The 18,883-nt window shown below is 39.1% G+C and overlaps 5 protein-coding genes and 1 non-coding gene across 8 annotated transcripts; 4 read left to right on the top strand and 2 right to left on the bottom strand.

The window, feature by feature from the left end:
* Positions 1–1,251: 1,251 nt before the first annotated feature.
* LOC126596691 (endoglucanase 12-like) lies at positions 1,252–3,081 on the bottom strand. Its single transcript, XM_050263359.1, has 5 exons — positions 2,869–3,081; positions 2,292–2,792; positions 2,045–2,197; positions 1,657–1,938; positions 1,252–1,566 (listed from the first exon to the last, which is right to left on the bottom strand). The coding sequence occupies exons 1-5, from the start codon at positions 3,079–3,081 to the stop codon at positions 1,252–1,254; spliced, it is 1,464 nt and encodes a 487-aa protein (XP_050119316.1).
* Positions 3,082–4,773: 1,692 nt separating this feature from the next.
* TRNAA-AGC (transfer RNA alanine (anticodon AGC)) lies at positions 4,774–4,846 on the bottom strand. Its single transcript has one exon. It is a non-coding gene; the product is annotated as a tRNA-Ala (tRNA).
* A 107-nt stretch (positions 4,847–4,953) lies between these two features.
* LOC126597643 (photosystem II stability/assembly factor HCF136, chloroplastic) lies at positions 4,954–9,132 on the top strand. 2 transcript variants are annotated; one of them, XM_050264452.1, is made up of 9 exons: positions 4,954–5,340; positions 5,505–5,740; positions 5,904–6,043; positions 6,249–6,381; positions 6,524–6,646; positions 6,750–6,824; positions 6,910–7,025; positions 7,157–7,225; positions 8,946–9,132. In XM_050264452.1, the coding sequence occupies exons 3-8, from the start codon at positions 5,973–5,975 to the stop codon at positions 7,221–7,223; spliced, it is 585 nt and encodes a 194-aa protein (XP_050120409.1). In that variant the 5' UTR covers positions 4,954–5,340; positions 5,505–5,740; positions 5,904–5,972; the 3' UTR covers positions 7,224–7,225; positions 8,946–9,132. The 2 variants fall into 2 exon arrangements, with proteins under 2 accessions (XP_050120409.1, XP_050120408.1); XM_050264451.1 differs by having other exon boundaries at positions 4,955–5,340; positions 7,157–7,240; positions 8,876–9,132.
* Positions 4,995–5,959, top strand: LOC126596690 (photosystem II stability/assembly factor HCF136, chloroplastic-like). The gene is made up of 3 exons (XM_050263358.1): positions 4,995–5,340; positions 5,505–5,740; positions 5,942–5,959. Exons 1-3 carry the CDS (start codon positions 4,995–4,997, stop codon positions 5,957–5,959), a joined length of 600 nt encoding a protein of 199 aa, XP_050119315.1.
* A 553-nt stretch (positions 9,133–9,685) lies between the features above and the next one.
* Positions 9,686–12,561, top strand: LOC126597642 (superoxide dismutase [Fe] 3, chloroplastic-like). 2 transcript variants are annotated; one of them, XM_050264450.1, is made up of 9 exons: positions 9,686–9,831; positions 9,919–10,054; positions 10,148–10,225; positions 10,630–10,821; positions 11,259–11,430; positions 11,653–11,726; positions 11,803–11,829; positions 11,968–11,991; positions 12,071–12,561. In XM_050264450.1, the coding sequence occupies exons 2-9, from the start codon at positions 9,959–9,961 to the stop codon at positions 12,194–12,196; spliced, it is 789 nt and encodes a 262-aa protein (XP_050120407.1). In that variant the 5' UTR covers positions 9,686–9,831; positions 9,919–9,958; the 3' UTR covers positions 12,197–12,561. The 2 variants fall into 2 exon arrangements, with proteins under 2 accessions (XP_050120407.1, XP_050120405.1); XM_050264448.1 differs by having other exon boundaries at positions 10,145–10,225.
* A 2,249-nt stretch (positions 12,562–14,810) lies between these two features.
* LOC126595948 (uncharacterized) lies at positions 14,811–17,684 on the top strand. Its single transcript, XM_050262357.1, has 3 exons — positions 14,811–15,499; positions 15,885–16,015; positions 16,554–17,684. The coding sequence occupies exons 1-3, from the start codon at positions 15,218–15,220 to the stop codon at positions 17,335–17,337; spliced, it is 1,197 nt and encodes a 398-aa protein (XP_050118314.1). The 5' UTR covers positions 14,811–15,217; the 3' UTR covers positions 17,338–17,684.
* Positions 17,685–18,883: the final 1,199 nt, after the last annotated feature.

The following is an 18,883-nucleotide window of genomic DNA, read 5'->3' as shown; positions in this document are numbered from 1 at the left end:
GAATAAAAGCACTTCCAACGGAAGCATTCATGAGCATAAGTACTTGTCAAAGAAGCATCAAAGCACATTATTCATATTTCACTCATTATGGTTAGAAATTGTGATGGTTAGCCCATGTTTTTTTTTTAGAAAAATGCAAGTTTTTCATTTTTGCGAAATATTTTCTATCACGATTAAGAGTAACGTTATAAGGCAAAATGAAAGCTTGTTTACCATTTATTAAAATACAAATGTATTTATAATTTATTATTTAAGCCAAAAATTTAAAAATAAATGAACAAAAATTGTAGTGAGGCCGAAAACATTTCTTGAAGATACTCCATCTACATGAATAATAACAAAAAGCCCTTCATAATTTTCAAAATTTCACGTTGCGAACTTGCAGTGGAGGTACAAGCAAATAGATTTGACGACTATATTTGTTCTCATTTGCAAAATAGCCTAGAAACGGTGATGGCAACTCACTTTTTTTTGTGAAAAATACAAATTTTTTTATTTATGCAGAATACTTTCTGTCATGATTAAAAGTAACTATATAAGACAATTGAAAGTGGTTTTACCATTTGAGCTACAAATGTATTTTTAATAACTCGAATGTTTTTCACTTTATCTCCCAGTAAATGAAGCTTGAATTTGAATCTGTTGAAGCGTATTACTGTTGCGCATCTGCAACACAAACATACCTATATAAATTTTGATGGACAAGGATTGTCTACCCCCCACTTTCGGTGCCCTCCTGTTTTGTGTGGTCACGATTCAGCCACGCCAACATTTTATATTGTTTTTTTTTTAGATATAATAAGACCAAAATAAATAGTAATATAAAATGTTGACGTAGCTTAACCGTGATCACACAAACAAGAGGGCACGGAAAGGGCACCAGAAGTGGAGGGCAGACAATCCTTGTCCTATTTTGATATATATCGCTTGTCTGGACTGTGCTGCTACTTGCAACTGCTTCTCTGCCCCTGACATGTAAAACCTCATACTCCTCTTTTTTTCTGAAAGTTTTATTTTCGTCCCATTCGTTATGGAATTCCGGCAATGCAAATTGCACTTTAGTTTTCTAAATTGCAAATTGCACTTTAGTTTTCTAAATTGCAAGAATGCTCACTTTTAATGATTTCAATTGTTCATTACGACATATCACCAATATTTAATTTTGATCAGTTCGGATTTGATTTTTGACAATTTTAATCAATTTCTTATTATATTAAGCAGAATATAGATCATATTGTAAGTAGCTGTTAATTAAGCAAAGTGAGCCAAGACACCAACTAGTGGTCCATTGTTATATGTTGTGGGTTCACCAAATTGAAAATTGCTTCTATCATCGGAGAAACCATCATTTTCATTTGGACTCACGACTGCTCCATCCAGGACATTTGGATTCACTGCTTTTCTGTTGAACCAATCGGCATACCCTCCTTTGCATGTCACCGGTGTCGAGTCCTTCTTGATCGATATTATTGATGCTCCTCTGTGATGAATCCGCTGTGGATAGTTTCCTCCATATCCAATCATGTAACTCATGTTCTTGGGGTTTGACCCCAATATATAATCCACCTTAATCAAAACACAAAAATAAATCATTTGTGCAAATTTGTCAAAATGTTACATGTAAAAGAGCCAAAGTACTTTTCCGTAATGTAATACCTGTGATTTGACGAAGGCAATAAGATCAGAAGGCTTAGCGTTGCCAGCAGCACAGTTGAGGGAGGCATATTTGGTGGCCAAATAATTGGAATAGACAATGGTGGCGAAGGTGGCGGTGGCTACATATTGAATGTTATCCCAGGGCGAAAACCATAACAAGCCACCGGGTGTCTGCCGCACTTTGGTGTTCCCTTTCTGAATGCACGAGCATATGAACTCCTCAGCGTGGCTCTTGTATTCGGCCCACTTTCCTCCATTCTCAACCTTTCCCTCCAATACAAGCTGCAAGGTGTACATATGTTTTATTAGTACTAATTAATCAGATATTAATTGGTAGAATTAATGGTAATTCTACTAATTCATGTGGATTAGGGAGAGTGGTAGGTACTCTTGCAATCAAGATCTGTGCGCCAACGTATTTGTCATCCCATGAGAATTTGGATCTTGTTCCCCCTACGTCTTCTGCTTGCTCAACGTGATCCGGGTACCTTTTTTCATTTGTAGCACGATGTAGCCATGCTGCTGCCCACAACAGTTCATCCTGCAATCAAATCATGTACATATAATTAACTATATGTGCACGTAGGCGCGTTGCTTGTAGTTAAAAGTAGTTAAAAGCAAATATCTATTCTTACATGATAGCCACTACTGGCGTAGACTTTTCCGGCAGAAGGGATGCTGTCCTGATAAAGACCGGGGTGATTGCATGCAAAATCAAAAAGCTGTTTCGCGTGCGTTAGAAGCTTGAATGAGTATTGATGGTCCGAATTCTTGAAAGCGATTGAAGCTGCGGCAAAAGCAGCAGCAGTTTCGGCAGCAAGATCGGAGCCAGGATGTTGGTCATCAATCTTGAAGGCGGTTCTTGGGGTGGCCATGTCTTCCGGCCTTTGCCAACATCCATGGTCGGAATCAGGCTCACCGATCTGCGCGTAGAGCACCTCAGGCTTGGGATGCGCTTTGATCAAGTAATCCGTTCCCCACTTGATGGCATGCAACACATTTGTGAGCTCTTGCTTTACCTTGAGTTGGCTGCCCATCTCTATTTGGCTCCACGACAACATTGTTATTGTGAATGCCATTGGAAACCCTAGCTTGAGATTGTCTCCGGCATCGTAGTATCCTCCCACCAGATCAATCTGTTCATGAATTTAATTTAGTCAATGATATAAATAGTATTGTACGGAGTGAAGAGGATGATGGAAAAAGTCTTACTCCAGCATCAGAGCCGTCTTTGAGTGCAGAATCTCCACGCCATTGCACTCTCTGCAGCTTATTATTATCCGGCAACTTTCCAGAGCGTTGACCCTCAAAATACAACAGAGACTTGGTAAGTGCTGCATGGTAATCTACCTGACACGCAATTCCATGAAGCATTGCCAGCAATAAGCACCCAACCAAACCAAAAACACGACCAGTACGATCCATTAATCTCTGATTAATTAGTATAATTAATTATGTCACTCCCAGTATATGTATATATTACTATACTTATTTGTGTATGTATAGCTCTCTCTCTCTCTCTCTCTCTCTCTCTCTCTCTATATATATATATATATATATATATATATACACACACACGATGAAAGTCTGATGAATGTTGAAGAGGGCTCTCAGTCCCAAGTCATATTTATACACAGAAAAGAGAGGTAAAAATGGCTATATATTTATTACTCGGATCTGACCCGATTATCCACCAAATCCACTTTATTAAACATCTGATTAATTGGATTACTAACCATTAATTTATTTATGTAACCACACTTTAACCACTTCAATTGTTACTATCCATATATAATTACTCTTGAAAATCATGATTAATATTACACCAGCTTAGCTCAAGGCTTTTTTAAGAAAAGTACGATCTTTATTAATTGGGGAAATAATCCGTACAAGGGATAGTGAATATTGAGTGAGCCTCTGTAAAAAAACAAGGAATCTGATATGTTTGTGTTTTTTTTTCATGACAGATAAATGAGAGATTTTTCAGTGTGTTCGGAACACAGACACATGCCAAATGTGTTAAATGTCCCACATCGGTGGCGTAAAGGAAACCTAATGGGTTTAAATAGTATTACCCTACTCTAACTAATACCGAAGTCTTTTGTAGTAAAACCCTACACCTGACGGATTAGGCAGGTGGTAAAGTTGGGGACAATATCGATGTCGTTAGAGTGAGGCGGGTCCGAGCTCGTCACCCATAAGGAAACAAGTGTGAACTCTTAATATAGAAACGACCACTGAGTTCCATTGAAAACAAGTGGGCCCAACGTGAGCTGACTTCTGAGTTTCAATTACCGATGTGAATCTCCACATGTGAACTACTAAATGAGATTACACGTGAGATAAAGTGTTAAATGTCCCACATCGGTGGGGTAAAGGAAACCCAATGGGTTTAAATAGTATTACCCTACTCTAACTAATACCGAGACCTTTTGTGGCCTTTTATGGTAAAACCCCACACCTAATGGATTGGGCAGGTGGTAAAGTTGAGGACAATATCGGTGTCGTTATAATAAGGCTGGCCCGGCAATCTAAAAATCCAACAAAATGTTATTATACAAATGTATGGAAACAAGTATGAACTCTTAATATATAAATGACCGCTGAGTTCCATTGAAAACAAGTGGGCCCAACGTGAGCTGACTTCTAAGTTTCAATTACCGATGTGAATCTTCACGTGTGAACTACTAAATGAGATTACACGTGAGGTAGAGTGTTAAATGTCCCACATCGGTGGGGTAAAGGAAACTCAATGGGTTTAAATAGTATTACCCTACTCTAACTAATATCGAGGCCTTTTGTGACATTTTATGGTAAAACCCCACACCTAATGGATTAGGCAGGTGGTAAAGTTAAGGACAGTATCAGTGTCGTTAGAATAGGGCTGGCCCGACAATCTAAAAATCCAACAAAATGTTATTATACAAATGTATGGAGGGGCAGATATGCTAAATCCTATTATACAAATGTACGGGCACTTAAAATATATTTTTCTCCGCTTGTATAGTAACATATGGTATACTGTCCTACCGTTAGTTAAAACATAAAAAATTAGGCAAAAACATATGGTTCACTGCCCTACCGTTAGTTAAAATAAAAAAAATTAGGCAAAAAAGATGGAGAAGTGGGGTATCGATCCCCATACCTCTCGCATGCTAAGCGAGCGCTCTACCATCTGAGCTACATCCCCTGTTGCACTTTCCTTCTTGCTCCAATCAATATGATTAATAATACGCAATTTAAAAGGACTGTCCACGCTTCCAAAATCACCCGCGAAACCGTGGATATTTCTTACGGACTCGAGAGATAAGCGGACTCGAGAGATAGAGAGCATGAAAATGGCGACTGCTCTGCAACTGACGACGGACTTCTCCAAACCCACAGTTCTCCTCAAACCCTTTCTCGAATTCACAACCATTCCTCGCCATTTCCGGACCTCTCTATCTATACCTCGAGCTTCCTCCTCCTCTTCGTCTTCTCATTCTTCGCTCGTCAGTCGCAGACACTTCGTTTCCGAGACGGCGGCGCTGTCTCTGTCCATCACCACTCTGCCGCTGTTTGGATCCATACTTCCGGCGAAGGCGGAGGATCCCACCCTTTCGGAGTGGGAAAAAGTTTCGCTTCCTATTGACCCCGGCGTCGTCCTTCTCGACATTGCCTTTGTGCCCGAGGACCCTAAGCACGGTATTTCCACTCTCTCTCTCTCTCTACAATTTGTTGTTGGGTTCCTCAGAAAATGTGTGCAAGAAATGTCGAGTATTGTTCATTAAGTGCTAAAATTCATTTTTAGTTGGAATTAATTCAGGGAATTAATTTTGAGTAGTTGTTTGGTTAAATTCTGTGGGTAGGTTTTCTTTTGGGGACCAGGCAAACCCTTTTGGAGACGAAGGATGGCGGAGAAACTTGGGTTCCGCGTTCGATTCCGTCAGCAGAAGATGAAGATTTCAATTACAGATTCAATGCCATAAGCTTCAAAGGGAAGGAGGGTTGGATTGTTGGAAAACCTGCAATTCTGTTGCACACTTTTGATTCCGGAGACGGCTGGGAACGGATACCGCTAAGCTCTCAGCTTCCTGGAGATATGGTAAACCTTTCTATTACTCATTTAATCTCAAATATCCCTTCTTAGCATGATTCTATGCCAGTTTAAGTGATATCTTATTATCTCGGTGTCGGTGGTGCGGTTTCTTACGAAGTAATCAAAACATTGGATGAAGTAATCAACATTGTTTTCCGTTTGGATATAGGTAAGCTGAGATAAGTCAATCTGTTGTAACGTTTCCAGGATAAAGGCAACTGGTGAGAAGAGTGCAGAGATGGTGACTGATGAAGGTGCGATTTATGTGACATCAAATAGAGGCTTCAACTGGAGCGCTACTCTTAATAGGTATGTTGCTTTCAAAATTTTATAGTATATAACTAGATAATCTTCGAAGGAGGTCAAAATATTTCAAAGTTAAAAAATTTCGCGTATGTTGTGAAGATCTGTGATGGTTTCCTTAAGTTTCCTCAGATTTTCATAGTGTTTAAGCTGGTTACTCCTTTATTGATGATATAAAGGCAAGTTTCATGTACCTCCATTGCTTTTTCAGAACAGTTTCTAGTGGAATTAGTGGTGCAAGTTACTACACTGGAACTTTTAATTCTGTTAATCGCTCACCCGATGGAAAATATGTTGCTGTCTCAAGCCGTGGTAACTTCTACCTCACTTGGGAGCCTGGCCAGGTGAGTTTCTCCTCTTCTATGCAATATGGCCTTTTCCTTCTGTCGTGTTTTATCTTTTAGCCCCTGAAAATTAGATGCATTATGCTCATGCACTCATGTTAACTGTGAAGTCTGTGATTCATTGCCTTCTTTATATTTTCAGCCATACTGGCAGCCACATAACAGAACAGTTGCAAGAAGAATTCAAAACATGGGGTGGAGAGCTGATGGTGGTCTTTGGCTCCTTGTTCGCGGAGGGGGACTTTATCTAAGCAAAGGTACCGGGGTAAGTAAATACTGTTTTGCCTTGTAACCTTATCAAGAAGAATTCACCCTGTAGCCTTGTTACTCTCATAGCATAGAAGCTAAGCTGTTGCTTACTGTTTCAGTTAACTGAGGATTTTGAAGAAGTTCCAGTCCAAAGCCGGGGGTTTGGCATTCTTGATGTTGGGTACCGATCAAAGGTAACGGTTTTACCATTCAAGTCGTTGTCTAGTGTAAACTTCTCAGTCAGTTTTTACATGTTTAGTGACTGTTTGTATCATGCAGGATGAGGCTTGGGCAGCAGGGGGAAGTGGGATTTTACTGCAAACTACCAATGGTGGTAAGACATGGACCCGTGACAAAGCAGCAGATAATATTGCAGCCAATCTATACTCCGTGAAGTAAGTCTGATCTTTCCAAAAGTTTGTCCATGAATATGGTATTTCCTTTTAGTGATCTTATTTACAACGAGAGATTTTTCAGTGTATTCAGAATACTGGAACTTAGTGTTATAATATCTATACCGATGCAGGTTTATTGATGACAATAAAGGATTTGTGCTGGGGAATGATGGGGTCTTGCTTCGGTATCTTGGATAAGGGTTTAATCTACACATTGTTTGGGATAAAATCTGAACTTTGGGCCAGAGAGAAAGTCGGCCCAAACCCAAGGCCCAGAGGAAAACTTAGGAGGCAGAAAAGAGGCTTTCGGCTGGGCACAAGTTACAAAGGCCACCTGCTTACCTGCTCAAAGACCACAGGGGGTAGGTTATTCAGTCACTACACAGCCCAATAAAGTACTTTATTGGTGGCATTCATGTAAAAAAGCTAGTGAGTCATCACCAAACCGCATTCGGGCACCGCTATTTGCTACAGGAACCCAAGCTGAAGTCGTCTATAAAAGGAGGAAGAGAAGACAGAATTAAGGACACTCAAACAAACAAACAAAAGCCAAAACTCTGCTCAAGCCAGATTTGCCTTCAACGAAGTTGTAGTCAGCACAAGCCTTCATCCCATTCGGGATAAACCTTCCCAAACCCCTGTAATAGCTCTGCTACCTTGTTCATGGTGGTATCGATTCATTTTGTATCCTCTTCTCCCCCGTCAACCCCTCTAAAAGCTTTCAGACCTCTGACAGAGCCACAAAGATAGATTTTGTAAGAAGTTCAGCCTTGGCCGATAAGGTTCAAACTTACCCGACTATCTTTGCTCTGTCTTTGTCTTTTCTTTCTTTTAAAAGCACAATAACATGTTATATATTCCCAGTTATATACAAGTTATTTCTAGCAAAGTCATAATGAAAATGAGTCTTCAGCACTTGGATCCGATCTGAATCGCGTCAGAGTTCAAATCAGATCTAAGTCTTAAGCCCGGCGGGCATGTAATTTAAAGATCAGTTTAAAAGTCCTTGGCCTCAAGGCATAAAAAAGAACTCTATGTGGACTCAACCCATCCACGACAATCCTTGATAAGCGAGAAGTCCGAAGTTACATGGGGCGCAAGTAATCAATCTATTTCTCCGTTTTGTTGCTATTATATCTTGATTCGTAGAAAAGGCTTAAGCATGGAGTGAATTTTGATAGAAAGCCTCAAGGCCTACACCTAAGGCCCCACGAAGGCATCTATTTAGCTTCATTTCATGTTGTGGTCTAGTTGGTCCGAGTATAAGGATTAACTCTGATGGGAAGCCTCAAGGCCTATACCTAAGGCCCTACAAAGGCACTCATTTGGGTTCGTCCTACCTCTTGGATTCAGATAATCAAAAGTATAATAGTGATAAGACTCTGGCAACCATAAAAGACCAAATATGATACATCCAAGCGCTGATTTAGTTTGATAGGAAGCCTCAAGGCCTATACCTAAGGCCTCACAAAGGCACCTGTTATATCTAACTTGGTTTCTCGGGCGTATACATATTCAATCAAAGCTTAACACCCATTCAACATCTGCCATACTGAAGATGGCAGTGGCACGCCTGAGCACGACAAAGTTAATCTTGATTGTGAGCCTTAAGGCCTACATCTAAGGCCCCACAAAGGTACCCTTTCAAATTAACTCTGTCCTTCTCTTTTAGAACTGTCCGACGAGCCTTGCCCGAAGTGTGTCTTGCCCGACCAAGATCTGCCCGACAAAGGCTTGCCCGAGCGAGCCCGAGAAGAAAGCAAAAGTACGACAGATACCCTCAACCGACGCCATTCTCCCAGGGGAGCTGTGTGCTCGTCAGGCAGAAGATTCCTGCGACGAACACACATCTCTTGGGCATTCTTAAAATATGTCATCTTGTCGTTTAGAGTCGTTTTATTGACATGTGCATTTATGCAGGTCAATTTTGTAGTGGTGATGTAACACATATATAATCGATCACGTATCCAAAGCTGCCAAGAGGGGTCAATGCCTCATTCATTTGATATTGTAATTTTTCTGTAAATTATTACCATCCACGGACAGATCTTGGCAATATTTTTACACCTTCATAGTAAGAGAATTTGTATAAGCCGTTTCAAAGCCATCTATTTGGTTTCCTAGGCTGGACGAAAAGTCAATAGACAAACATTTTCGGCAGCCAATTTTTATAAATCCATGGGTAACCATCTATTCAGTTACATAAATATTTTTCTATTGAATTTTGAAATATAAAAAAAGGTCATTTTTTTGGTAAAATAACAATAATCTAAAACGGTTTTGTGTTGGGCAGAGCATTTTCGAAAGGTGCTGACGTGCATCATGAATATTGACTAAGAAGTTTTAAAATATACATAATATCATTTTTTTTTTTTTTTAAATGACTAAGGTATACAAGGAAAACCTTGTGAAATAGCAAAGCAGCGAAAGAAAAACGTGACAAAATTGAAAGTGGATAAGTGAAAACATATTTTTCCCAATATCTTTGTAGTTGTACCTTTAATCTTGTTAAAAGAAACAGTGGTGCAGATGATAATTTTTCGTAAATCTATTTTGCTATATGGTTTCCTTCTGTTTTGGACAGGAGTGCAAAGAACAACGATTGATCTGGTCCCAATGTAAATTAGCAATGACAAGAGGCCTAAAAAGCAAACAAATAATTAGAAACTGCAGACGAAACGATAACCCCCTTTCATACGAAAGCTTCCCCAGTTGTCACTCTTATTATACTTGTAGCGGGAATTGGAAAACCTCACCCAACCCACCGGACGCCGCTGCTCAGCAACACCAACTACCAACTACCAAGGTCTCTCTCTCTCTCTCTCTGTGTTCAAGCATGTCAGCCCTCAAATTTTGTTTAATTTATTTTTAATAAAATGTCGTAATCTCTCAGACATGCATATTTGAGTGCGAGAGGAGCAATCAAAGCAGCAATGATACTCTGTTTATCCAGTCTTTCAGCTCCAACCCCTCACCTTTTATTGAATGAATTTTCTCACTCTTTTAAGAGTCCCCAGCTTCCTCCTCTGGTACGTAATTATTGTGTTCTTTGCTATATTCGGTTGCAAGTTGTAATGTATTCATATATTCGGTTGCGCTATGATATGTGATTTGTTCAGCAGAAAAGACAGCCCGATGGGTCTCCAAGAGCTTCTAGAGTTGTTGCTTACTACGGATTGAAGAAACCTCCGTATAAACTTGTAAGTCAACTACTTTCTCATCTTGCTAAACAAATTTTCGGGACGCGAAATGGCGTTGTCGAAGTCAGCTTCTAGTCTCACATTAGGTGCATGAAGAATAGAAGTTTTTCGGGTTCCTATTTGCCCTTCTTTTTCAATGTCTTGTAACCTGATTCGATTTGCAAGATACTTTAGTATATCATTGTTTGGTTTCTCAAGTCCGTGTGGTGTAGCATTTGATTCTATGAAAGCCCTCACTTGTGGCAGTTATCCATCTCGCGGTGTCAATCTTTTTGGGTACAGATTAGTATTCGGTGTCGAGTTGCTTATTCTTGTCACATGATGATACACATTCATGTAATTATATTATACGTACGATTGGCATATGATCTTCCTTGACTGAACTGTAATGTTTCTATTTTCAGGATGCTTTGGAGCCGTATATGAGTCAGAGAACATTGGAAGTTCATTGGGGAGGCCATCATCAAAACTATGTGGAAGGTCTGAACAAACAGCTAGAGAAGAGTGACATACTATATGGCTGCACTTTCGATGAACTTGTCAAAGCAACATATAATAATGGGAATCCTTTACCTGAATTTAAGAACGCTGCTCAGGTATCTACAAAATCGTTAGCTAATTTGTATACTTTTCTTGACTGGATCATTTTTAAATGCTATCAACGAGCTTGCATAGGGGTCACTGATCAAAGATATGAAACGTTTGGCCACAGGTTTTTACATGCTTGACTATCTTAGGTTCAAATGTATTACCACCGGACAGTATATGATATGATCCTGTAGCCTGAAGCAGAACTGTGGCTTAAGCTTGTTCAAATTTTTAGTTTTCCTGATTGGTTATTCCTAAAGGTTTAGTGCAGTGTCATACTGGTTTAAGACTGGGAATCACAAACTTGAAGTCCGGTTTTGGACATAACATGAAATAATGTTTCAAACAGGAGACATATTGCGTAAAGGGATATGCAACAAGGACACTTTGTTCCATGTCTAATTTGGGGATTATGAGACGAGATCCTTTGACTTTATTGTTGTAGGTCTGGAATCATGACTTCTTTTGGGAGTCCATGCAACCGGGAGGAGGAGACATGCCCCAACTGGGTGTCCTTCAGCAGATAGAAAAGGATTTTGGTTCGTTTACTAATTTCAGAGAGAAGTTTGCAGAAGCAGCACTTACACTATTTGGGTCTGGCTGGGTTTGGCTTGTTTGTAAGTCCTTCCTCATGTTAATTTCTGAACCTGTGTGAGTTAATGTGTTTGGGATTTTGAATAATGAATTTTTCTCATATTCATTGATTGGGTAATCTCAAACTTACTGTTACATTAATTTTTTTGGAGTTCACCAGCACTAAGTTTCTGTACTAATTGTGACCTTGTTTTGCTAATTAACTCCTCTGGTTACCGATAATTTTTATTGTTTCATTTTCTCAGTAAAGAGAGAAGAGAGACGACTTCAGATAATTAAAACTTCAAATGCCATTTGCCCAATTGTTTGGGGTGACGTAGTAAGTAAAATCAATTTTCCCAATTTTGTTGTGACATCTATTTCAGCAGTTTCATTAATCATCTCTTATTCTGCAGCCTATAATCAGTTTGGATCTGTGGGAGGTGCGTAAATGATCTCTTTCGCTACTCTTTTTCCTACCCTCTTTCTCTCTCTCTCTCTCTCTCTCTCTCTCTCTCTCTCTCTCTCTCTCTCTTGTGGGAACATGCTAATATTTCTTCTTTTTGCTTTCTTTCTTGCAGCATGCTTATTATCTGGATTACAAGGTATGCACTGGTATCAAACTTCATTTAGTTTCCACTGGCTGGCCCTAATTTTTAATGTCTTTGGGTAACTTGTTAACAGAATGACAGAGGAAAGTACGTGGATACGTTTGTGAACCATCTTGTGTCTTGGAATGCGGCAATGGCACGCATGGCTCGAGCTGAGGCCTTTGTGAATTTAAACGAACCTAACATCCCTGTGGCTTAGAAGGCTTGTAACACCGGCAAGATACTGAGACTAACTATTATGAAGAGGCTTCCTAATGAGTTTATTGGGAGTCCAGCGGGGGTTGAGCTGCATTCGGATCATATCTTCCATAAAAAGGTGTAATGCCGGTTTTTTTCCATTGGTGTCACATCTACAACGATTTTGGTACGAGATATGCAACCACCTTAGAGAGTAACAGTAGATTAGATAAAGCGTATGAACACGCTTATGGTGCGTTCTGTAGTAGAACATAACAAGTGTTTCTGTTTTGATTAATGTAGATTTCCTCTCTATTAGCTCTCTTATTACGTTATGTAATGCATGGTTTTTACTTTTTATTCTCTATATACTCATCAGTTTAAGCAGCCAGAAGAAATGACCTGACTGATGGTTCATGAGGCGATGATCAACCAATGTTAGGGACACGAGATGATGAGGTTCGCTGGCTTAAGTCGTTTTTTTGTATCACATTAGTTACATGAAGGTGAAGCACGTCAAAAATCAATCGTCCGTCATATGGACTCTGAAAATACGGAAGCGATGTCCATGTCGTTATCTTGTGTCTCCACATTTGTCATGATATGCGAAGAATTTTTATGGTTAGTGTCGAGAATGATAGTGTTGTTACAAATATGTAAAAGTTAAAAGAGATAACTTTTACTAATGATAGGAGCGATGCAGGTGTAAAATATCATATTGAAACTATAGCACAAGAGGATGACAAATAAAAGAGGGAGGAATAGATACTGAAGTTATAAATCTTTCCTCTCTTCTCAATATTTCTCACTATCCTTTAACAGCAATCGGAACGCTCTATTTATAGAGCAACTCCGTATTATTACAATTTGAAATTTACAATACATCTTTTGAAAAACGATCTCCGTCATTTCCAAAGTCCACATCTCAACACAGCCAATGTTTTCATTAATCTGCTAATGTTGAAAATCCAATCTGTGTGGGTATTAAAAGATCTACCAAGGTTTTCAATATCACTGTGGGCATTCACTAACCCACCAGCATTTTCAACAAGTGTGGACTTGAAACTAAGCAGTTATATATATATATATATATATATATATGTTTCTCTTGTTGACTTGTTACTTAGGCTGAGGAGAGGTAGGCAGACAATAAATTATGAACAAATTCGGAATTAGGTAGCGACAATGAAATTGGAGTTAGGTTGCCGGCAACGGGAACTAAATGATGAGAGCAATTAGCGCCATTGTCTACGTAGATGGACCGGTAATAGCAGACTAGAAGCAGGGTTAGGCAGTTATACACCATCCTTTCATGTCGTCCTGAATGCAACTTTGGACAACCATCAGTGCTGCAACTTTGATAAGAAAGCAATAGGCTTTGACTTTGCGGAAAATATTAGGCAAACCTTTTTACCTGTGCAAAATGTTTGACCTGAAAAACAACTAACATAGATCGACACGTTACATAGAGATAAACTCGTTTCATGTAAATTGTTTTTAGCACTATGATGCAAAAACATGGTCTAACCATCTTCATCGTTTTGACGTTCTGAAAGAAAATGATGAGAATAAAGCCGCAGTATTTCTTGATTTACGTCGGCTCAATGAAATGAAAGGTCAAAAAAGAAACACAGTGCCCATTTGAATAAAGCAACCTTAACGAAAAATTTCCGGTACTCTTCATTTTAACGAAAAATCATAGTTTTACAATAAAAAATCAATTTTTGTACTATTCACTTTACCTTTTATTTTGCCTTTATGGTTAAAACTCAAAGTTTTTAAGCCATTTTCATTAGTCTTTTTTTGACTAATTGAGCTGGGTTTTGGACTAAAATTGAATTTAATTATTACTTTTCATTTATTAAATTTTCTGATATTATAACTACCGCTTTCCGATGTCAGGTAAAACAACATAGCATAACAAAAACAGAAAAATGGAATTAGGAGGGAGTCTCTCTGCCAGTTGTAACGGAAATTGGGTTAAAACCAAAACAAAATTCCCATTTACAAATTTAGGAGACAAATTAAGAAGTATAAATAACATCCAAAATATCTATACTATTATTAAGAGAACCCTCCTTGTCAACTTTTTACCATTTTTTTTCTATTTTGCCCTCACTTTTGCTACATAATACTTACATTAAGGAGGGCAAAATAGTAATTTTGTATCTTTTTCCCCTTTTTGCTTCCTATTTTGCCCTCATTTTGATACACAAACACAATACATACATAAGGAGGGCAAAATAGTAATCTTGTATCTTTTGATAAAATGATAATCATATCCTTATTTTTTCTATTTTACTCTCACTTTTGATATTATAATGATTATCTAATATTAAGATAAAATATGCACTTATTAAGAGAAATTGTCCCACCATCGTTTTTATACTCTTTTTAAAATGGGTAATATTATTGGCATTCCAAAAATTTCATTCTATACTCCTCACAAGTATATTTTTCTTTTCTAAAATATAAAATTTAAAGTATAGACTGAAATTCTTGGAGTGTTAATTACATTTCTTTTTAAAAATTTAAATTATTAATGAAAAAATAATAATCATAGCCTGGTTGTGGGGTGACGTCATCCTGAATCCTTGATCGTTAATCTTTAAATTTTTGAGAGAGAGAGAGAGAGAGAGAGAGAGAGAGAGAGAGAAAGCGGAGGGAGGGAGAGAGAAGGTAAAAACGGAAAGAAGAAAAGAGGGACTCAAAATTTCAGAGAAGAAGGGAGGAGGAGGAGGAGGGGGCAGAAAAACGTTTCATATCATCATATACATTCGAGATTCATTTTCTGTAACCAACGAAGCATTGAAGAAATCGCACGCTGCGTTTGGAAGACACATTCGAATTCATCAAGTTGATTCGATTGGTGTTGAATCAATCAAATTCCAATCAATTACATCTCTCGTCAGCGTTGGGGTTCCGGTTATCTTCGCGAATCGAACGATGTCGATCGCTCTCAGATTCGTACATGTAATTGGAATGGAGAGGGATGAGATATGATCTGGAGGGAATCGGATTGTGAAAGTGAAAGTGAAAGTGAATGGGGGAAGAAGGTATGCTGATGGAAAGCGAGTTTTGTTCTAGTTATGCGGATCAGGTGATTTCGTCCTCTTTGCATAACCGATACAATAACTCCAACAGCAATCCAATGTCGGCTTCTTCTTCTTCTTCTTCGTCTTCCCCTTTTCTCCCTGTTTCGTCGCCGCCGCGGTCTACCTCTCCCGCTTTGGTAGGTGGCGGAGGCGGTGGAGCAGGGTATATAGAACACGTCGTTTCCAAGTTCGACACGCTTGCTGGCGTCGCCATCAAATACGGCGTTGAGGTACCACCATTTCCATTTCCTCATCTTCGCTTTTGATTTTTCGCATTTCTCCAAAATACATGTTAATTTTGGACTTCGTCTGCTTCAATTACTGTTTGAATTTCTTGTTTTTTCTGTGTCACTTTTTGTTGGTTAATCAAATATTTGCTGGATTCTGAGAAACGTTTGAGGCTCATAGCTGACGTAGTCAAAGGAAAATTGGTAATGCGAATAATTGTTTGAGTTTTAATGTTCATTTTGCTTCCAAAAGGGCATTGTGTTTTCAGATATATTGGAAATGTGTGTGTTTGTTTCCCAGCCTACTATCAGGCTGATTTTTGTTCGTTGGCTTGTTCGATTATGGAGCTTTTTGTCGAAAATAATCAGTGTTTTGGTGATATTGTAGGTGGCCGACATAAAAAAGATGAACGGCCTCGTTACAGATCGCCAGATGTTTGGCCTCCGGTTTCTTCAGATTCCACTACCGGGGAGGCATCCTCCATCCCCATGTTTATCAGATGGTTCCAAGACTCCAGGGTAATTATACGTCTCTACTCTTAATTTGTTTGGTTATGGGACTTTTGTTCCGCAAACTTGTTTACGGTAGCTGCAGATATCATTATGTCAAAGTTGTATCCCTAAACATAATACACCTCTAGTGCTTCCCAGGAAAGGAAGTGAAGCATAAGGTCGGTTCAGGGAGCAGTGTGATCTGCCCCTGTTGTTAGGAAATGCACTTCTGAATCAGATTCTCGTATTAATCTGCACCTATTGTGTCACACTCCAGATGTTGCTTTTTTCTTGAATGGGGGCAGCCTCGATCACAAAGTTTTATCATTTTTGGGAATGTATTTTTAGGTGATTGTGGTCTAAATGCAATGTTCTTTGTTGATAACATGTCAAGAAGATGTATATATATACGAGTCAACTTTATCTTGGTGAAATTGAACAACTAAAGTTTGTAGGTTCTCTTTAGTCTTTAAATATTGCTTAAGATTCGAGTCATGGAATGATTCGTACCGTGTTTTGCTTGTGGTTCATTTGTGGCTTACCATGTTAACACTTGCTTATGCAGCCAGACCAGTTCTGACCAGAACCCAACTCGCAGCATACAGTATGATCTGGTTGACTCATTCTGGTCCCTTAGAGTTACTCCTCCGAAGAAACCCTCCCTGGCTATGAACTCATTACAAAGTTATTACGGGCTGAAACCAAGAAATCAGAACTCTATAAATGAAGGTTTTGAAATGGCAGTCTACAAAAATGGAGGTGCCCATTATTTAGAAGAGGGACGATTCCTTGGAGCCTCACCAGCTTCTGACCAACCATTGAGACAATATCGAAAGTCAAGGAGCCTAGTTAAGTTGGATGAGAATAGTGAACTTTGTGATTCCATGTCTGCAGAAGGTGACTCTGAACCATTGGGGGATAAATGGATTAGAAGGCGTCAGAAATCTGAAGCAGACTTCTCTCGCACCCCTGAGAAGCTTTGGGGAGGTAACAGCGGCAGTGCCAGCAGTGCCGGGTTTTCAGCAATTTCAGGGCAGCGCTTAGCCCTTAGACCCACAGCAGCTAATAGAACTGCCTTAGGAAATGATGTTGAAGCTGGTGGCTTGAATCCTATACCAGTAGGTATGGGTGATTCTCTTATAGCAGATGGGTTATTTGGAGTGAGGAAGTCATCAAGCACGTCAAATTTGCAGGATCACGAGAGTAGCGGTTCTGCATCCATCTGGTCAACATCTAAGTGGAGTTTGAAGCCAGACTTGCAAGCCTTTTCAACTGCAGGAATTGCGAAACCAATATACGATGGTTTGCCTAAACCGATAACAGGTCGAAGAAAAACTGCACTTGACTAATTCACTTGATTATACTATCATTGCCAATTTGATCCATATTTTTCGCATCATCCATCATTCATTACCAGCAAGCATTCAACTGGTAAGTACAAAGAAACAAGAAATCGGGACAAGAGTTGAATAACACTCAAAATCCTTAATCATTGAGGTACCAGGATACCGGCCCAAGCCGGCGGATGAACGATTGAGCGAAGCAACCGATTTTATATGCAGATTGAAGAATACAATACTAGATAATTTGTTAGACAAACTTAAGAGGATGTAGATTTCTAGTCATTCCTTAGGTTTCTGGAACAATTTGTTTATACATTGATTATACTTTCTAATTCTTTTGCTTCTTTATTTAATTCTCTCCATTTTGTTTTTGCTTTTGTTTTCTGATGGGTTACGATTACGATGATGTCTAATCTCGTTTCAGCAGTTATTTAATCTAACACCATCCTTCATATCAAATACGTTTTCAAGAAAATTTTAAATTAATCAATTGTCATCATATAAAGTGAACACGTTTGAAGTGAATATCATCAGTCTTCATTTTTCGAAACGTTCAAATTGGTAAGCGACCTCGTGTCATGTTCGCACAACAAAGACAAGGGTCATATTCACTGTATATATAGAAAGATGATATAAAAATAGTCCAGCGGGCCAGTTCTAGGATGATCTGGAAAAAAATATCATCATACATCATCATGTACAATGCAAGGAATGAACACAGTCGTCAGCCTCGGCAGTGTTCCCAAAACAAACACCACAATCATCGGCCTCGACACCGAGTGTTCCCAACACTCCTGTTAAAACCACCCTTCTTTGCTCCGTCTTAACAATTGGTGGCAAAGCTTAGTTTAGTCAGGGTTACTTGAAGCTGAGCCTTCTGCAAAGAGAATGCTCGAGCATTTGCAGTTTATTTAAACTATCTATTCGTTTTGGACAAGAGTAAACGAACAAGGAAAACCATCGACAACAGAAAAATAAAACTTAATGAAATACGAGTTAAGCATACGAACGAGCTCGAAACACATGGACAACAACCCTTCCAAAAGACAGTTGCAATGTTTGGGAGTGACAGAGAACACTAATTTGCACCTAAAGACTTACAATACTGATTTAACATATCTAGCTTAAAACATGACCTCAAGTCCAATGAAGAATCGGCTCCAACTGCCAGTGGAAATAAAGATTTTAAACAATAAAAGTTGGCGACAAACAACTGAAAAAACAGATTGCTGCAATTTTTTTTTTTTTTTTTTTTGTGGGGGGTGGTTTTCAGCCAATCTCGGGCGAATGATCAAATAAAAACAAGGTCGTACCCAGTGCACAAGGCTCCCGCTTTACGCAAGGTCTGGGAGAGGTGAATGTCGGCTAGCCTTACCCCCATTTATGGAGAGGCTGCTCCCAAGTCTCGAACCCGAGACCTACCGCTCATGGGCGAAGGCACTTGCCATCGCACCAAGTGCGACCTCTCGAATGATCAAATAACAAACAAACAAAAAAATTCAAACCAAATCCAAAATAAATCAAAAGTGCACCACAAAATGACGAGAAAAAG

Source organism: Malus sylvestris, chromosome 13 (assembly GCF_916048215.2).
Source record: "Malus sylvestris chromosome 13, drMalSylv7.2, whole genome shotgun sequence".
Classification (NCBI taxonomy): domain Eukaryota; kingdom Viridiplantae; phylum Streptophyta; class Magnoliopsida; order Rosales; family Rosaceae; genus Malus; species Malus sylvestris.
The sequence above is the reverse complement of the archived record's forward strand: the minus strand, read 5'-3'. Positions and strand labels throughout refer to the sequence as shown.

Excerpts from the sequence above, each read along its gene's own strand:
- LOC126596691 (XM_050263359.1), bottom strand. The coding sequence starts at position 3,081 with ATGGATCGTACTGGTCGTGTTTTTGGTTTGGTTGGGTGCTTATTGCTG. Across the intron at positions 2,793-2,868 it reads AAGACGGCTCTGATGCTGGA|ATTGATCTGGTGGGAGGATA; the intron begins GTAAGACTTTTT and ends ATTCATGAACAG. Across the intron at positions 1,567-1,656 it reads TTGCCTTCGTCAAATCACAG|GTGGATTATATATTGGGGTC; the intron begins GTATTACATTAC and ends GTTTTGATTAAG.
- LOC126596690 (XM_050263358.1), top strand. The coding sequence starts at position 4,995 with ATGGCGACTGCTCTGCAACTGACGACGGACTTCTCCAAACCCACAGTT. Across the intron at positions 5,341-5,504 it reads GCCCGAGGACCCTAAGCACG|GTTTTCTTTTGGGGACCAGG; the intron begins GTATTTCCACTC and ends TTCTGTGGGTAG.
- LOC126597643 (XM_050264452.1), top strand. The coding sequence starts at position 5,973 with ATGGTGACTGATGAAGGTGCGATTTATGTGACATCAAATAGAGGCTTC. Across the intron at positions 6,825-6,909 it reads ATGTTGGGTACCGATCAAAG|GATGAGGCTTGGGCAGCAGG; the intron begins GTAACGGTTTTA and ends TGTATCATGCAG. Across the intron at positions 7,026-7,156 it reads GCCAATCTATACTCCGTGAA|GTTTATTGATGACAATAAAG; the intron begins GTAAGTCTGATC and ends ATACCGATGCAG.
- LOC126597642 (XM_050264448.1), top strand. The coding sequence starts at position 9,959 with ATGATACTCTGTTTATCCAGTCTTTCAGCTCCAACCCCTCACCTTTTA. Across the intron at positions 10,055-10,144 it reads GTCCCCAGCTTCCTCCTCTG|CAGAAAAGACAGCCCGATGG; the intron begins GTACGTAATTAT and ends TGATTTGTTCAG. Across the intron at positions 11,431-11,652 it reads TGGCTGGGTTTGGCTTGTTT|TAAAGAGAGAAGAGAGACGA; the intron begins GTAAGTCCTTCC and ends TCATTTTCTCAG.
- LOC126595948 (XM_050262357.1), top strand. The coding sequence starts at position 15,218 with ATGGGGGAAGAAGGTATGCTGATGGAAAGCGAGTTTTGTTCTAGTTAT. Across the intron at positions 15,500-15,884 it reads CCATCAAATACGGCGTTGAG|GTGGCCGACATAAAAAAGAT; the intron begins GTACCACCATTT and ends GTGATATTGTAG. Across the intron at positions 16,016-16,553 it reads GATGGTTCCAAGACTCCAGG|CCAGACCAGTTCTGACCAGA; the intron begins GTAATTATACGT and ends TTGCTTATGCAG.